We start from the raw sequence: 18,333 nt of genomic DNA on the forward strand, positions 1-18,333 counted from the left end.
CCAAGAACCCCTGTTACTGTTTAACTCCCAACCTCAGTAGCTCTCTAAGAAAAAGACCATTATAATGACTTGATCTGCGTGAAAATAAAAAGCAAAGTATGTCAAAACTTTTTCCCACAATCATAGGGCTACCACACTTTTTAACAAACTGAGCCTCCACCATCTCCCAGCATTCGTGATATACTGCAAGTAAGTGCCTGGCACTCAGACAGCTCAAGGTTCCAGCAAGAGTTGTGTGGCCTTGGATAAAGAACACAGGGAGACTCTTTGTCCTCTTGTTTCTTCAGTGTATTAAAGGGAGATAGTGGTATATTCAAAGGGCATGAAAAACGCTTAACATGAGTCTGCATGGAGCTCTTTGAAATGCATGAAGGGCACTACAGTGTATAAATTCAACACTTGTCCTAGTGTTCACTCAGATCCCTTGTCTGGACATTTATAAAATCGCTCTGTGGACATGTACACACACACACACACACACACACACACACACACACAAATACATCTAAAAGTGCTTAATAGCTTCAAAAATTTTTAAGTAAACACATTGTAATGATTGTAAGTCCTCTGTACAATGTATCTGAGGCAAGCCTGCCATGATAAGAGCTATTTGAGAAACTAAATCACATCACTGAAAGAATAGCAATAGGGCAATTGATGAAATATTGCATTAGCAGTGGCCTCTGACCCTGGATGATGCCAACCAAATGCTTTTTCCTCTTTGTAATTTAATCATTTTTCAATTAATTTCTTAAAATCACTCAGATAAGCCGCCTGTATTAAACACACACACACACACACACACACACACAACTTCAGGTGTAGGTGAAATAAAGGACACTCTGCAATCACAGTCACTCTGTTGTGATTATGCTCCATTCTGGAAATGATGTCCCAGTTCTTTTTTTCTCTTTTTTTTTTTTTTTTTTTTTTTGAGACAGAATCTGGGTATGTTGCCAAGCTGGAGTGCAATGGCAGGATCTCGGCTCACTGCAACCTCTGCCTCCCAGGTTCAAGCGATTCTCCTGCCTCAGCCTCCAGAGTAGAGCTAATTTTTATATTTTTAGTACAGAGAGGGTTTTACCATGTTGGCCAGGATGGCCTCAATCTCTGGACTTGGTGATCCGCCTGCCTTGGCCTCCCAAAGTGCTGGGATTACAGCTGTGAGCCACCATGCCCAGCCCCATTTCCTTTTTTCTGTATCTGACAAGAATTTTGTTCTTCCAGCTACAGTGTGAAGTCAAAGGCCCCTGAAGGTCCCCAGGACAGAGACCAGTTGCCACAGTACAAAACCATGAAAATACAGCCACGAGAGGCCAGTAGCATGTTTGTCAGACAGACCAACAGGCTATTTTTAAAGTTTATTTTAATACAAATGAACTGGCTGGGAAGGTGGCTTTGTAAAGGGAGCAACTCAGAAGAGTGCTAACAAGCCCGCCCCACACGTCTGTGCTCGGGCTTGCTAGGAGCGCTTACTCCACACACATCCAGGAATTTGTTTGAGGACAGAGCATGGTTAGGTCATGTTTTAAGAATGTTCTCTCATTATCCTGACTCAGAGGGTGCCGTGAGTCACAGAAGAGACGTTGCACAGTGATACCTTCTGTTCTGTCTGGTTTTCAAGAACTGCCTCACTGTACTGATGGCTGGAGACTGATGTCACTCAAGGTTAACTCCTTCACGTCTTCTTTTTTACAGGGCTAGAGGAAGAGCCATTTTTCCTGTTGACATTTTTAAAACTTTTAACCTAGGGGTTAGGCTTGTTGAGGGAGGAGAGGCGAGTGTCGAGGAGCAGTGACTGGAAACAGAGAGGAGACTGCATGGAAGAAGAAGAGAGAATCAATTCAAAAGTCTGTGAAACCAGCCAAGAAATCTGTTCGGGAAAATAGAAATCTAAGCGCTGCGGTTTGGCAAGGAACTTAGACTCTTAATGAGAAAGGCAGAGAGAAGAGAGGGGGAAGAAGGATGAAGAGGGGAGGGGAAAGGAGAGAAACGGAAGGAGAGGCAGAGATCAAAAGAGAAAGAGAAGAGCGAGGAGTAAAAGGAGCAAGACTCAGAATGCAACAAAGATACATCAGTAAGGGACATTTTGAGGACTGCATTGGAACAAGAGGCTGGAAGTTAAAAATCAGGATACGTGACTGGGCACGGTGGCTCGCTCCTGTAATCCCAGCACTTTGGAAGGCTGAGGCAGGCAGATCACCTGAGGTCAGCAGCCTGACCAATATGATGAAACCCCATCTCTACTAAAAATACAAAAATTAGCTGGGCGTGGTGGCATGTGCCTGTAATCCCAGCTGCTTGGGAGGCTGGGATGAGAGAATTGCTTGAACCAGGGAGGCGGAGGTTGCAGTGAGCCGAGATCACACCATCGCACTCCAGCCTGGGCAACAAGAGAGAAACTCCAGCTCAAAACATACAAAAAACAACCGGGCTATGCTACTCAACATGCAACATCTGGTCATGTGTGTGTCCTGGAACTGGGAAAATTTCTTTGATAATTCATCTTTGATCATGTCTCATGCTAATGGACAAGGCATACTTGAGTGACATTTTGACATTTCATCAAAGGCTGGAGTAGGGATCATGAGGTCCTAACTACCATTTCTATGGGGAACCTCCTCATGGGCCTCTACAATATGCTCCACACAATACGCCAGATGCACACACACATGCACACATGTGTGTTGTACATGCATGCACACACATGCACACAGAGGAACGTACACACACTTTAAAGCCATTCCATGACTTTCCATTGCGCTTACAATAAAGCCGAACTCCAACTCTTACAACCTCACCAGGCGTCCCTCACAATAAATAGTCTTCCAGCCACACCTTTCTTGAATCCCCTGAGCTTTCGCTCACCTTACAATCATCTCAATCCTGTTTTCTCCCTCTCGAAGGCTGGCTCCTCTTTCTCCTTCAGGTCTCACACTGAGAGGTCCTCTTTGACCACCTGGGTAAATAGGTTCCCTCTGCCCCAACGCTCCTCCCAATGTGCTCTGTTGCTGTACCCTATTAGTGTCCTGGCACTCATTAACATTTGTCAGTGAATATTTAAATTTTTTTTAATTTTTAATTTTTGTGGGAAATGTTTTTTTCATGAGATGTTTGGATGCAGGCATGCAACGCATAATAATCACATCATGGAGAATGGGGTATCCAGCCCCTCAAGCATTTCTCCCTTGTGTTACAAACAATCTAGTTATACTCTTTTAGTTATTTTTAAATGTGCAATTATTACTGACTATAGTCGCCTTGTTGTGCTATCAAATGGTAAGTCTTATTCTTCCTATTTTTTGTACCCATTAACCACCCTCCTTCCTTCCACCCTCTCCCCACTATCCTTTCCAGCTTCTGGCAACGATTTTTCTACATTTAATGTCCATGAGTTCAGTTGTTTTGACTTTTAGATCCCACAAATACATGAGAACAGGCAATATTTGTCTTTCTGTCCCTGGCTTATTTCCCTTAACAGTGATCTCCAGTTCCATCCATGCTGCTGCAAATGACAGAATCTTATTCCTTTTTATGGCTGAATGGCACTCCATTGTGTATATCGACCACATTTTCTTCATTTATTTATCTGTTGATAGACACTTAACTTGCTTCCATTTCTTAGCTATTGTCAGAAGCCGAGCACAGTAGCTCATGCCTGTAATCCCAGCACTTTGGGAGGCTGAGGCAGGTGGATCCCTAGAGGCCAGGAGTTCGAGATCAGCCTAGCCAACATGGTGTAACCCCATGTCTACAAAAATACAAAAATTAGCCAAGTGTGGTGGTGCATGCCTGTAGTCCCAGCTACTCGGGATCCTGGGGTATCAGAATTGCTTGAATCCAGGAGGCAGTGGTTGCAGTGAGCCGAGATTGTGCCACTGCACTCCAACCTGGGTAATGGAGGGAGACTGTGTCTCAAAACAAAATGAAAAACATCTTAGCTATTGTGAACAGTGGTGCAATAAACATGGGAATACAGATATCCCTTCAATATACGGATTTCCTTTCTTTTGGGTATGTACCCAGCAGTGGGATTACTGGATCATATGTTCTATTTTTAGTTTCTTGAGGAACCTCCAAACTGTTCTCCATAATGGTTGTACTAATTTACAGTCCCACCAACAGAATACAAGGGTTCCCTTTTCTCCACATCCTTGCCAGGCTTTGTTACTGCCTGCCTTTTGGATGCAAGCCATTTTAACTGAGGTGAGATGATACTTCATTGTAGTCGTGATTTGCATTTCTCTGATGATCAATTATATTGAGCAGCTTTTCATATGATTGTTTGCTTTTTGTATGTCTTCTTTTGAGAAATGTCTAACCAAATTAGTTGCTCATTTTTTGACTGGATTGATTTTTTTCCTATAGAGTTGTTTGAGCTCTTTATGTATTCTGGTTATTAATCCCTTGTCAGATGGGTTGTTTGGAAATATTTCCCCCCATTCTGTGGGTTGTCACTTCACTTTGTTGATTTTCTCCTTTGCTGTGCAGAAGCTTTTCGAGTTGATGTGATTGATCCCATTTGCCATATTTCCTTTGGTTGTCTGTGTTTGTGAGGTATTACTCAAGAAATTTTTGCCCAGACCAATGTCCTGGAGATTTTCCCCAATATTTTCTTTTAGTAGTTTCATAGTCTGAGCTCTTAGTTTTAAGTCTTGATATGGTTTGGCCCCACTCAAATCTCATCTCAAATCTCACATAATTCCCATGTGTTATGGATGGGACCTGGTGGGAGACAATTGAATCATGGGGTGGTTCCCTTCATACTGTTCTCGTGGTGGTGAATAAATCTCATGAGATCTGATGGCTTTATAAGGGGAGACCCCTTTTGCTTGGTTCTCATTTCTCTCTTGCTGCCACCATGTAAGAAGTTCCTTTTGCTTTCTGCCATGATTGTGTAGCCACGCAGAAGTGTGAGTCCATTAAACCTCTTTTTCTTTATACATTACCCAGTCTCAGGTATGTCTTTATCAGCAATGTGAAAACTGATGAATATGTCTTTAATCCATGTTGATTTGATTTTTGTATATGTCGAAACTTGGGGATCTAGTTTCATTCTTCTGCATATGAATATCCAGTTTTCCCAGCAACATTTATTGAAGATTGTCTTTTCCTCAGTATATGTTCTTGGCACCTTGTCAAAAATGAGTTCACTGTAGGTGTATGGGTTCACTTCCGGGTTTTCTATTCTGTTTCATTGGTCTACGTAACTGTTTTTATGCCAAAACCATGCTGGTTTGGGTTAGTATAATTTGAAGTCAGGTAATGTGATTCCTCCAGTTTTGCTCTTTTTGCTTAGGATAGCTTTGGCTATTCAGGGTCTTTTGTGGTTCCATATAAATTTTAGGATTATTTTTTCTGTTTCTGTGAAGAATGTCATTGGTATTTTGATAGAGATTCCATTGAATCAGTAGATGGCTTGGGGTAGTGTGAACATTTTAAAAACATTGATTATTCCAGTCCATGAACGTGGAATAATTTTCCATTTCTTTGTGTGACCCCTTTGATTTCTTTCGTCAGTGTTTTATAGTTTTCATTATAGAGATCTTTCATTTCTTTGGCTAATGCCTATGTATTTCATATTATTTGTGGCTACTGTGAATGGGATTACTTTTTTATTTCTTTTTCAGATTCTTCACCATTGGCATATAGAAATCCTACTGATTTTTGTATGTTGATTGTGTATCCTGCAACTTTACTGAGTTTATCAGTTCTAATAGCCTTTTTCTGGAGTCTTTAGGTTTTTCCAAATACAAGATCATATCACCTGCAGACAAGGGATAATTTGACTTCTTCCATTCCAATTTGGATGTCCTTTATTTCCTTCTCTTGCCTGGCTGCTCTAGCTAGGACTTCCAGCAGTGTGAGTGTGTGTGTGTGTTAAGTGTGTGTGTGTGTGTGTGTGTGTGTGTGTGTTTAATTAAAAAAAAATTTTTTTGATGGAGTCTTGCTCTGTTACACAGGCTGGAGCATGGTGGTGGGATCCTGGCTCACTGCAACCTCCACCTGCCAAATTTAAGCAATTCTCCTGCCTCAGCCTCCCGAGTAGCTCGGATTACAGGCACCCACCACCATGCCCAGTTAATTTTTATATTTTTAGTAGAGGTGAGGTTTCACCATCTTGGCTAGGTTGGTCTCATACTCCTGACCTTGTGATCCACCTACCTAGGCCTCCCAAAGTGCTGGGATTACAAGCGTGAGCCACTGTGCCTGGCCCCAGAAGTGTATATTTATTGATTTGTCAACACGTAAATTGTCCTTAACATGAAATAGCCATTCAATCGTTATCTGTTGATTAAATGAACAGAAAAAAATGTTCCAGGTTCACTGATTTGTTATGCACAGCTTTGAACACGGACAGCCATCCCCAAAGACCCATCTTTGCTGTGAGTCTCCTCCAAGCCCAGTTCCCAATCTTCCCTTGAAGATACTAATGGGGTCTGTTAATACCCTTACCTCCCCTTTAGGGAGGTAAGTAGCCAATCTTTGGTGGGGCAATGAGAAGTTACAAAGGGTTAAAGAAAAAAATTAGAGTTAGCAGCTATAATCTGATGCTCCTTCTGTGTCATTAGAAAAGCAAAGACAACCACAAAAGAAAGAGCTCAGAAGAGAAAACAGGGCAAGCACTGGAAATCCTCTATGTTGGGGATGAATGCTCATCTGTGTGGTGCGGTCATCTGAGGGGTCCCCATTCCATCCTTGTGAGTGCAGAGGGCACTCCGCACAGCAAAACCTCTACGGCTGCAACTATCGGGAAGTGAGTGATTAGAAAGGAGGCCGCCTGCTCCTGTTCCTATGTTGCTCTGTCTTCTGGTTGTTGCTCTACTCTCTCCCTCACTTGCTCTGAACAAAACAAAATATTAACCAGGTGCTATGGCTCACGCCTGTAATCCCAGCACTTTGGGAGGCCAAGGTGGGCGGCTCACCTGAGGTCAGCAGTTTGAGACCAGCCTGGCCAACATGGTGAAACCCCGTCTCTATTAAAAATACAAAATCAGTGGGGCATGATGTACATGCCTATAATCCCAGCTATTTGGGAGGCTGAGGCAGGAGAATTGCTTGAACCCGGGAGGTAGAGGTTACAGTGAGCCAAGATCGTGCCATTGCACTCCAGCCTGGGCATCAAGAGCGAAACTCCTCAAAAAAATAAAAATACATATATTAAAATTATCTGGGCATGGTGGCACATGCCTGTATTCCCAGCTACTCAAGGGGCTGAGGCAGGAGAATCACTTAAACCCGGGAGGCGGAGGTTGCAGTGAGCCAAAATCGCACCACTACGCTCCAACCTGGGTGACAGAGCAAGACTTCATCTCAAAAAAATAAAAACCAACAACAACAAAAAACAAAATGTCATGGAGTAACGTTCACTTCCTGACGGTTCAGAAGTTGCTCAGTGCTTATGTTCCGCTGCCCTCTTGATGAGATGGATTTTTTTTTTTTTGGCTTCGGTGTTTATCTGTCCAGAAACGTGTAATGCTCATGTGGGATTCTTGACACTGACATTGCTTTCTGAAGCCTGAGTCTTGCTCAGGGCTTGATGATTAGTCCACAAATCAAACTCTTGGCCAAATATGTATAGCTCAAGTTTATCCAAAGTCCAAACAAATCAGATACTCCTTCTGGACAGAAGTCAAATTCTTCCTTTTGGTAGGAATTTTTCAGAAATTCAAAAAAGCAGTATGTTTTATGTTCTCAAAGCTCCTATAATCACATCCAATCTTCTATCAGATGCATCAATGGCTGTAATGAAGGGTTGGAAAAGTCTGAAGCTTCCAAAATGGATAAATAAATCAAAGCCCATTTGAACTTTTGAGAAATATTTCACTATTACAGGATCCAAAAACTTTAATGAGTTTGCCCCCTCTTTGTAAAATGGCACAATAGATCAGCTACAATTACAAGTCAGGAAAATTCTAAGAGATCTCCCAGAGGACATGCTTTTAAAAAAAAAAAAAAACATATAATTAATTACAGGGAGTTTGCCAGTCTCTAATAGAGTCTACTTTATTCTACGTAAGAATTGGATCTCAAATATCTGCCGTATGAAAGCCCAATAGACATTACCAAATTTCACATATTTCATGGATGGCTGCAAGCCCTAAACTTGGATACACTCTCAGTTTCATAAAATAAAATGATCTAATAAAAATTAGAAATGAGATCATAAAATGTCACTTTCTGAAATTCAGCATAAAAAATAATCGATATAAAAGTAACCACAAAGATAACAGCTTTTATTTATTTATTCTTGAGGCAGAGTTTCACTCTGTCACCCAGGCTGGAGTGCAATGGCATGATCTCAGCTCACTGCAACCCCCACCTTCCAGGTTCGAGATATTCTTCTGCCTCAGCCTCCCCAGTAGCTGGGATTATAGGCACCCGCCACCACACCCAGCTAATTTTTGTACTTTTAGTAGAGACAGGGTTTCACCATGTTTGCCAGGCTGGTCTCGAACTTCTGACCTCAAATGACCTGCCCGCCTCAGCCTCCCAAAGTGCTAGGATTACAGGCATGAGCCACTGTGTCTGGTCAAAGTAACGGCTTTTAGAGATGCTTTATAAGTGTATGGGTGATGTACTTTACGGTGTCTCAAATCTCAGCAAGGAGAATGAAATCTGTGTACAGGATGTAAACAATAATGATAGCTATTTGTTGAGCAGCTACTGCATCAGGCACAATGTCAGAAACTTTCCATACTTGAGTTTATTAATCCTCATGACAGTTTATTGAGGAGGCTCTAGTTATTTCCATTTTTAACTACAGGGATCTTGAAATTCAAAGGGTGATGAGACTTGTTCGCTATGATACAGCAAATGCCGTGACTAGGATTTTCACCCAGGGATGAAAAGCTCCTAGGGGCTGCAGGGGTCTGCTGAAGGACCAGTGAAGTTCAAATGGGAAAATGCCCAAAGGAAAGACTTCACCTAAGTACATCTGTCTAGACTCTGCCCAGCTCAGGATATGTCTTTGAAGTTGGTGTGAAGGCAAGGAAAAACGTTCAGTGTGTAACACATAGTCCCATCTGGCTGAAATATGAGTGAAGAAGCGATGAAGGAGAAAAATCAAGAAAGCAAACCATGGGGGCGGGCACAGGGAAAGTCATAGTGAAGAGTTTGGACTTCATTCCACAGGCGGTGAGGAACCTTTCAGGACTTTTTAAGCAGGGGGGGCAGCACCATTAGATGTAGGCTGCTTATACGACGGGAGAAATGGTGGAGACAGGATGTGGATGACGGGGGTCCAGGGTGTGGCCAGGAGGCCCTCAAAATAACTCATGGAGCCCAAAACTAGGTCACGGAGCCCAAAACTAGAGTGACGCTGATAAGAATAGAAGGAAGAATGTGATGCCGCGAGGACTTGGCACCAGCTGAACGGGGGGGGGGGGGGGGAGGTGTTGAGAAGACGCTCAAACCACAGACACCTAGGGATTCCAGGCACTGAAGAAAGTTCCAAAAACTTCTATTCTTCCTTTACCTCACTCTCTGCCCAATCAAAAATACCCTCACTTTACATCAGTTGGCAAGTTGAGAGTCTAAATATGCAAAGCAAATAGAAGAGTCATCTTTGACCATGAGAACCACAGTCAGAAATCAACCTGGCAAGGCCGGTCACGGTGGCTCACACCTGTAATCCCAGCACTCGGAGACCCAGGCGGGCGTATAACTTGAGGTCAGGAGTTTGAGACCAGCCTGGCCAACATGGAGAAACCCCACCTTTACTTAAAAAAAAAAAAAAAATACAAAAATTATCCAGGTGTGGTGACATATGCCTGTAGTCCCAGCTACTCAGAAGGCTGAAGCACAAGAATCGTTTGAACACTGGGGACAGAGGTTGCAGTGAGCCAAGATCATGCCACTGCACTCCAGCCTGAGCAGCAGAGCCAGACTCTGTCTCAAAAAAAAAAGAAATAAATCAACCTGGCAGAGAGAAGGTGGGGGTGGCAGCGGCTCTGGTGCCCTCGCGCCATGATGGGCCTGGCCTAGGCCTCTAAGCACCTTTCTCCTTGAAAAGGGGGTGAAGATGACTGACAACGAAGACGCCTAGGCTCTGGTCTTGGTTCTGCCACTGACTGGGTGCCTCCCTTAATCGCTTATTGCTTCTTTTTCATGTTGAACCAGAGCATTCCAGATGTCCTCTGCAGAGGTCGAACTCCAGGACTGCAGAATATTTCCCTCTTTGCATGTAACTGTTTTTCATATTTCCTGATTCCATTAAAAATATTTTCCTCTCTCATTGTCTAATCTCATTTTTTATGAAGCACAGCACCCTTTCAGGGAAGGAACGGAGGCCTGGATATCTGGGTCTGAGCTTGGGTATCCAGACAAAGCCACCCGCCTCCTCCTTGGGCAGCTCTTCTCTGCCCACCAGCGCAGCTCTGCCTCCGAGACTGCAGCCCGCCTCGTTCCCACGACAACCGGACAACCGCGACAACCGGCAGGAGCCCACGCCTGGCTCCGGACCCCCCCGGGGCCACAGCCCCGCCCCGCCCCGCCCCCTGCCCTGTGCTCTCTACACCCCGGTCCTGTGCGGGGGAGGGGGGGCACGGAGGTGCGGTTGCCAGGGAAACCGGAGGACGCCTGGTAGCCGTCCCCACCGCCTCCGCCCCAGGCTAGGCCGGGAGGGGACGCGCCACGGAAGGCAGCCTCGGGGGAGGAGGAGGAAGAGGAGCAGGTGGAGAGAAGAAACGAGAGGAGGAGGAGGAGGAGGAGGAGGAAGAGGCGTTCAGGGCAATCCCGGCGCGATTGATGGGCAGCTCCTGCGCCCTGTACCGGCCTGCCTGCCCCGCCCCTCAACCCCTTTAGCCCCCGGCAGGGGAGGAAGAGGAGCCCCCCCAGGTAACTGCCCCCTGACCCCCGCCGCTCCGCCCCCGTCCTCCCAGGATTGGGGACAACCTTCCCTTTAGATTTCCAAGATTCTGGAGGGAAACCGGACCTGAGATCCGATGGCCTGGCCGCCCCCTGCCCCAGCTGACCCCAGCACCAGCTTTTTTCTGTCTCAAAGACACAGGTGTAGGGGAGGCTGTGGCCCTTTGCTCATTGGCAGCCGCCCGCACCCACATTCCTTCCTGCAGATGCCACTGGTCAGGAAAGATATACACAGACCATGGCTCCTTGGGCTTCTGAGTGCGAAATGGCTGATACTGGTTTTGTTTGTTTTTGAGGAGTCTCGCTCTGTCTCCGAGGCTGGAGTGCAGTGACGCAGTCACGGCTCACTGCAGCCTCGACCTCCAGGGCTCAAGCGATCCTCATGCCTCAGCCTCCCGGTAGCTGGGACCACAGGCCACTACCATGCCCGGCTAATTTTTTAATACTCCTCGTAAAGAAGGGGTCTCGTTATGCTTTCCAGGCTGGATATTGTTATTAATGTTAGCACTGAATTGCTTGTCAAACCTGTGACGTTTCCTCCCCCAAAGTTTCCCAATCACATGTTGAGATTTTCCTCTCTTCTGGGCTTGATGGTCGAAATGTGACCACCCATCTCTCCTAGTTTCACCGCGTAACATGAAGAGTCACAGCCAAAAGCAAGCCCGTTCTCCGCCTCCACCCCACCCCTAACTCTTAAGCCAAGTTGGCTAGAAGAGTTGAAAGATCTCCTTACCATTCCCAACCAATTCTTCCTTTTTCTCTGCAGTCACAGTATTTGTAAATTGGGCCCAAATCATTAACCTTTCTTGCTTATACTCAAGACATGTTTATAAGCTAAGACTTTAAAATGCAAATTTTTTTAAACCTAAGATTTAAACAAATCCTATAATGCTTGACATTACAAATTAATCAATTGGTGAAAAAGTTGAATAAGTTCTGAAATCCTTCTCCAAGCACCTAATTGTGGAAAGGGGGTAGTGTTTGAGCCTGATTATCAGGTATTAACAATAGCCATTTAGATTTTGTTTCAAAGCAACCTTCCGTCTAAGGAGGGGTTAAATTATTTACATTTTCCTTTATTGCTTAACAGAATATTAACTTTAGTGATGTCTTTCTCTTATGAGGACATAGTAAGAAACCAATAAGAGTTTGATTGTTGGCCGGGTGCAGTGGCTCATGCATGTAATCCCAGCACTTTGGGAGGCCGAGGCAGGCAGATCATGAGGTCAGCAGATCGAGACCATCCTGGCTAACACGGTGGAACTCCACCTCTACTAAAAATACAAAAAAAATTAGTCAGGCATGGTGGCACGCGCCTGTAGTCCCAGCTACTCAGGAGGCTGAGGCAGGAGAATCACTTGAACCCAGGAGGCGGAGGTTGCAGTGAGCCGAGATCACACCACTGCACTCCAACCTGGGAGCAAGACTGTCTCAAAAAAAAATTTTTTTTAAAGAAACCAATACAAGTTTGATTGTTAGCTGGGTACGGTGGCTCACATCTGTAATCCCAGCACTTTGGGAGGCACAGGCAGGCAGATCCTGAGGTCAGGAAATCAAGACCATCCTGGCTAACACGGTGAAACTCTGCCTCTACTAAAAATACAAAAAAATTAGCCAGCTGTGGTGGCACGTGCCTGTAGTCCCAGCTCCTGGGGAGGCTGAGGCAGGAGAATCGCTTGAACCCGGGAGACGGAGGTTGCAGAGTTTGTTATTAAGAAGAGGCTCCTTCAAATCAGTTCTTTTGACAAATGTGGTCATAAAACAGGATGGTACGTACGCATGACTTTTTCGGGCACTGAAAAACATTCTGCAATCAGATTCTGTTCTCTTTAGTCAGGAAAACTTGGTTGGAATTCATTGGAAAGTTACGCTAGAGAAGAATGTGTATGTCACAAAGTTCTTAGAATATTCCCCATAAAATTTCACAGATATGTAGAATTTTGAGGCCAAGAAGAATTATTTGCTCTTGGTTCAGCAGCACAGGACTCCCGCCTTCTCCACCTGCCTCCAACTCCCTCCTCCTTTCTCTCTCCCTACTTAATATGGTTTCTTATGTTGATTTCTAAAGTACAAATTTGGCACAAGACATTATCATCAGAAAGGCTTAAAACAGAAGTGTGCATGACCGTGAGTGGATTTTAAATTAAGAAGCAGTTCAAAGGTGAGCGATGGAAGAGAATACAGAGTGCTATTTTAGAAACATGTGCCTTGCCCACATTTTATTATCACCCGCACCCCAACCCTCTGTGTTTGCTGGGGAAAAATTCTTGGCTTCAAGTGGCCATCTGGTTGAGTAGGCCCACAAAGCTGAGATCTGTGAATTAAGTATTATCTCATGTAGATTTATTTCCATACAGTTATTTCTGTTTCTTGTTCATCCTGGTCAGTTTCTCATACTTGGAGTGCGGTATGAAGTTCAAGCAAACACAGAGAATGTTTGCTTAAACTGAGTAACCTACCATCTTGCTCTCTCACTAATACCCCGTTTTCTTGGTTCTCATATTTGTTTAATCTCATAAAGACTTAATGTATTTAAATTAAAAATTACATGTGACATGACGCTTCTAAATATTGTGAAATACAATGAAATAGAGAGTTTATGGGAAGGAAAAGAGACTTCTGTAGGTAAGTTTTTTTTTAATTTTTTATTTATTTGTTTGGGACGGATCTCCCTCGTTGCCCAGGCTGGAGTGCAGTGGCACAATCTCGGTTCACTGCAACCTCTGTCTTACGGGTTCAAGCAGTTCTCTTGTCTCAGCTTCCCAAATAGCTGGGACTACAGAAGCACACCACCACACCCAGCTAATTTTTGTATTTTTAGTAGAGATGGGGTTTTGCCATGTTGGCCAGGCTGGTCTCTAACTCCTGACCTCAAGTGATCCACCCACCTCAGGCCTCTGAAAGTGCTGGGATTACAGAGGTGAGCCATCCGCCTGTAGGCAATTTTAAAGTCCTTTATTTGGTAGGTGATTGTGAAGTCAGAGGCAACTTAGCAAGTAATTGAAAGGGTGCTACCTCCTACTTATTTAGACAAAGTTATTTTATGCCTCTTGACTTAGAAGCCTCCTTAAATTAACCCTGCACTAAAGCCATGATAGATTAACTGGCTGTCTGTATTAACTTTGTAACAAAAATGTATCATCCAAGTGGATTCTGGGATGCGCCCCTTTAGTGACCATTAACGTTTTTATTATGAGTCCTTATGGTCTCTGCCTGATTAAGATTCAGACAGGCATTTCTTTCCAACAGTAACAGCAGGGACTCATCCTCCTGCCGTTTCAACATCATCATTTTCTGAAAAGAGTGAAAGTGTAACTTCGTTCTATGCAGGTACACATTCGGATGAAACGCTAAAAGTCATATTTTAAAACATAGTCCCATAAATGACTATTAAAATGCTCAGAGACAGCATTTAGGTTTTGTGTGTAGACTGGAACTACACATTAGGCTGTAGTTTCAGATTCTGACTGTCAAAGACCAACTTTCCATACTCCAGAGAAAAGAACCCCCAAGAGACTGTACAGTTTTCCCCATTGTTCAGGGCCAAACAATAAACCGTGTGAGATTTCGTAACTACCAGACCAGACACTGGGTCACCATGAGTCAGGGGCAGCCTGACTGCCAATATCTACAACTGAATAAACAAGAGGAGGGAAGGAAAGCCACAGAACATATACACCTGAAGGTAGAGATGTCGCCTGTCCCACCCTGCTGTTTCCTTGTCACACGGAATAGGTGGGGGCTTTGATGACCCCATAGGTGAAGAGTCATTATTAGCAATGCCATTTTATCCCTTTGTGAGCTTAAATATTTTGGCCATAAACTTGGGCCATGCCAATCACAGCCACACTTACTGAAAGCATGCTGTCCATGCCTTCACCTCCCATCCGCGCAACCTTCCGCAGCCCTCCCAGCCCCACTGCTCCACTGAACGCTCTCACCAAGGTTATTAATAGCCTCCTTTTAGAAACTCTCTCTTCTCAGCATCCCTGGAACGGCACCCACCTGGCCTCTTCCTACCTCTCGCTTTTCTCATCAGCGGCCTGTTCTCTAACGATGAGTGTTCCTCACGGTTTTGTCCCATGTCCTCTTTCCCTTTTCATTTCTCTTTTCATTCCCATTCTTCCTTCAACTTCAATTATCACAGAATCCCAGCAATGCCCAAACCTACCTCTCCAGTCAACTCCCGAGCCCTGCGTCCCACAGCCAGCTTGGCATCTCCATTTGCTGCGCCCAGACGTGGATGCCGTGCTGTTTCCTCACAAAGCAGCTCCTCCTGTGTTTTCTGAAGGGAATGCTGGCACCAACCCACTGGCTGCTCAAGCCACTCACCTGGGCATCTCTGAGACCCCCACCCCCTGGCCCATCCAGATAATCGCAAGCCCTGAAGACTTTCTCTCCCAAGGTCCTTTGAATCCCTTGGTTAAGAGTGTGGGCACTGCAGCGAGACTCTCTGGGTTCACATCCCAACTCTTCCACTCACCAGCTCTGTCACCTAAGGCAAGTTACTTAATCCCTTTGGGCCTCAGTTTCCTCACCTGCAAAATGGAGATGTAGTGCCGGCCTCATAGCGTTGTTGAGAAGATTGAATGAGTTCATCTGTGTAACTGCTTAAAACAAGGCCTAGCCCTTCCAGAGGCTCAGTAAAGAGCAACGATGGGCCGGGCATTGTGGCTCACGCCTGTAATCCCAGTACTTTGGGAGGCTGAGGCAGGCAGATCACCTGAGGTCAAGAGTTCAAGATCAGCCTGGCCAACATGGTGAAAACCCATCTCTGCTATGAATAAAAAATTACCCGGCTGTGGTGGTGCGTGTCTCTAATCCCAGCTACTTGGGAGGCTGAGGCAGGAGACTTGCTGGAACCTGGGAGGCAGACGTTGCAGTGAGATGAGATAATGGCACTGCACTCCAGCCTGGGTGACAGAGCAAAACTCCGTCTCAAAAAAAAAAAAAAAAGAGTAGCCATGACCCCTCTCTCTCCCCTTTATCCCCGTCCTCCTGTGCTACCTGATGCTGGTCACGATCTTATCACAGCTGGACTACTATGATATTTTCCCAGTGGTCTTCCTGCTTCTGTTTTTCACTCTACCACCGTCACCCCCACCCCATCCATTCTCATACTACAACTGGAAGGATCTTTTAAAACTACAATTTTTTTTTTTTTTAAATAGAGACAGGTTCTCGCTCTGTTGCCCAGGTTAGAGTCAGTGGTGTGACTGTGGCTCATTGCAGCCTCTGACTCCTGGGCTCAAGTGATCCTCCTACCTCAGCCTCCCAAGTAGGTAGGAGTACAGGCATGCACCACCATACCTAGCTAATTTTCAATTTTTTTTTTTTTTTATAGAGATGGTCTCACTATATTGCTGAGGCTGGTCTCAAACTCCTGGGCTCAAGTGATTCACCTCACGAGGCGGGAGCCACTGTACCCAGTGAGCTATGATCACACCACTACACTCCAGCCTGGATGGCAGAGCAAGATTCTGTCTCTAAGAAAAAGAATTAACAGGTTAACAAATAAATAAAAACACAAATCTAATTATTTACTCCCCAGATTGGAACCTTTCAGTACTTTCCCATGACTCTTTGAATCATGACCTTAAAGGCCCCACTGGAGCTGGCCTCTGCCTCCCCTGCAGCCCTTCCGGGCCTGGTCCCTCCTCATTTCTGCTCCAGCTGCACTGCTCCCCTTTCTGTCTTCCTCATCTGCACCTGCTCCTTCATGCCTGAACCCTCTGCACCTGCTGTCCCCTCTGTCCCACTTCTCAGCTAACTCACTGTCAAACTCAGTGTCACCGCCTAAGGAAAACCTTGCCTGACCTCTCCAGACCAAGTTATACTCTCCTGTAATAACACTCTCAAAGACCTCCATAGTTCTGCTCCAGAGCACCTATCATAGTTTGGATTCACTTGCTCAAAGTCAGTCTTGCACCCTGGATCATAAGCAACACAGGACAGGCGTGGTGGTTCACTCCTGTAATCCCAGTACTTTGGGAGGCTGAGGCGGGTGGATCACCTGAGGTCAGGAGTTGGAGACCAGCCTGGCCAACATGGCGAAACCCTGCCTCTACTAAAAATACAAAAATTAGCCAGGCATGATAGTGGGCACCTGTAATCCCAGCTACTCAGGAGGCTGAGGAATAGAATCACTTAAACTGGGGAGGCAGAGGTTGCAGTGAGCTTAGATCAGCCATTGCACTCCAGCCTGGGCAACACGAGTGAAACTCCGTCTCAAAAAAAAAAGAGCAACACAGAGGAGAGGGTTGTGTGTCTGCTTTGCTAGTTGTTATACTCCAGTGCCCAGCACCATGCCTGGTTGAAAATAAGGGTGCAATCATTGTTGCATACATGAATTTAAGGAACCAGGGGCCTGTAACTTTGGTCATTGCTAATTTAGCTAGGTTCTAGGGCTTTCTTTTGTGTCATGCTCTAGATCCGAATCAGGTGTCTGTCAATCTAACTCCCCGGGAGTAAGCAGGACAGGATCACTGACGTGCCTGATGAAGGTGGCTGCATTATTTATGCCTGGAACAGGAGGACAGTAAGGGCATCAACAGCAACACAAGAAGTCCCTTTAGCCTGAAAGGAGCATCTGTGCCTTTCAAACAAGGGAAATTAGATGAATACACAAATAAAAGCAATGACATGAAAATAAATCCAAATATGGCAACACAACAAAGGACTCTTATCACAGCACATGTATGTCTCTTTTATGTGCAGGTCGGGGATTAGGAATCATGTTGCATGAAGCAAGGGCCAGGCAGAGGTTCTTCAGCGATGTTCAGTATCTGCGGGACATGCAGCATAAGGTGGACTCTGAGTATCAGGTAAGTGCAGAAAGCAAGAATTGCCTTCTGCCTTCTCTTACAGTATTTGGAGAGAATTCAGAATACAGCATCAACATACAACAAGCAGTAAACGTTTTCTAAAATCCCAAACCCACCACTGATTAGCTATATGTGACATCAAAAGCCACTTCACCTTTCTGAGTCTATTTCCTCATCTGTTAAACAAACAAACAGGGATAATGGTCGTATCCACCTCCTAATATTAGCTTGAAAATGAAATGAGCCAGGTGCAATGGCTCACACCTGTAAACCCAGCACTTTGGGAGACTGAGGCGGGCAGATCACAAGGTCAAGAGATTGAGACCATCCTGGCCAACATGGTGAAATCCCATCTCTCCTAAACATACAAAAAAAAAAAAATAGCTGGCATGGTGGTGCATGCCTGTAGTCCAGCTTCTCAGGGTGCTGAGGCAGTAGAATCGCTTGAACCCAGGAGGCAGAGGTCGCAGTGAGCCAAGATCGCACCACTGCACTCCAGCCTGGTGACAGAGTGAGGCTCATCTCAAAAAAAAAAAGAAAAGAAAGAAAATGAAATAAACACTGTAAAAGTACTGTGATCAATGTTTGCGTAGAGCCCTTGGGCACCAGTGGCATTACGGCTTAAATTTGGCAAACCGAC

The 18,333-nt window shown here is 45.1% G+C and overlaps 1 protein-coding gene across 2 annotated transcripts in view; it reads left to right on the top strand.

The window, feature by feature from the left end:
- The first annotated feature begins 17,586 nt into the window (after positions 1–17,586).
- The window catches only part of MARCHF10 (membrane associated ring-CH-type finger 10), a 108,578-nt gene continuing 107,831 nt past the window's right edge, over positions 17,587–18,333 (top strand). For both annotated transcript variants that reach the window (XM_032265937.1, XM_032265935.1), the window contains exon 1: positions 17,587–17,693. In XM_032265937.1, coding sequence (XP_032121828.1) covers positions 17,604–17,693 — 90 coding nt within the window. In that variant the 5' untranslated portion in view covers positions 17,587–17,603. The remainder of the gene's footprint in view (positions 17,694–18,333) is intronic.

This window comes from Sapajus apella, unplaced genomic scaffold, assembly GCF_009761245.1.
Source record: "Sapajus apella isolate SASKATOON/1434 unplaced genomic scaffold, GSC_monkey_1.0 scaffold153, whole genome shotgun sequence".
NCBI classification, from domain to species: Eukaryota; Metazoa; Chordata; class Mammalia; order Primates; family Cebidae; genus Sapajus; species Sapajus apella.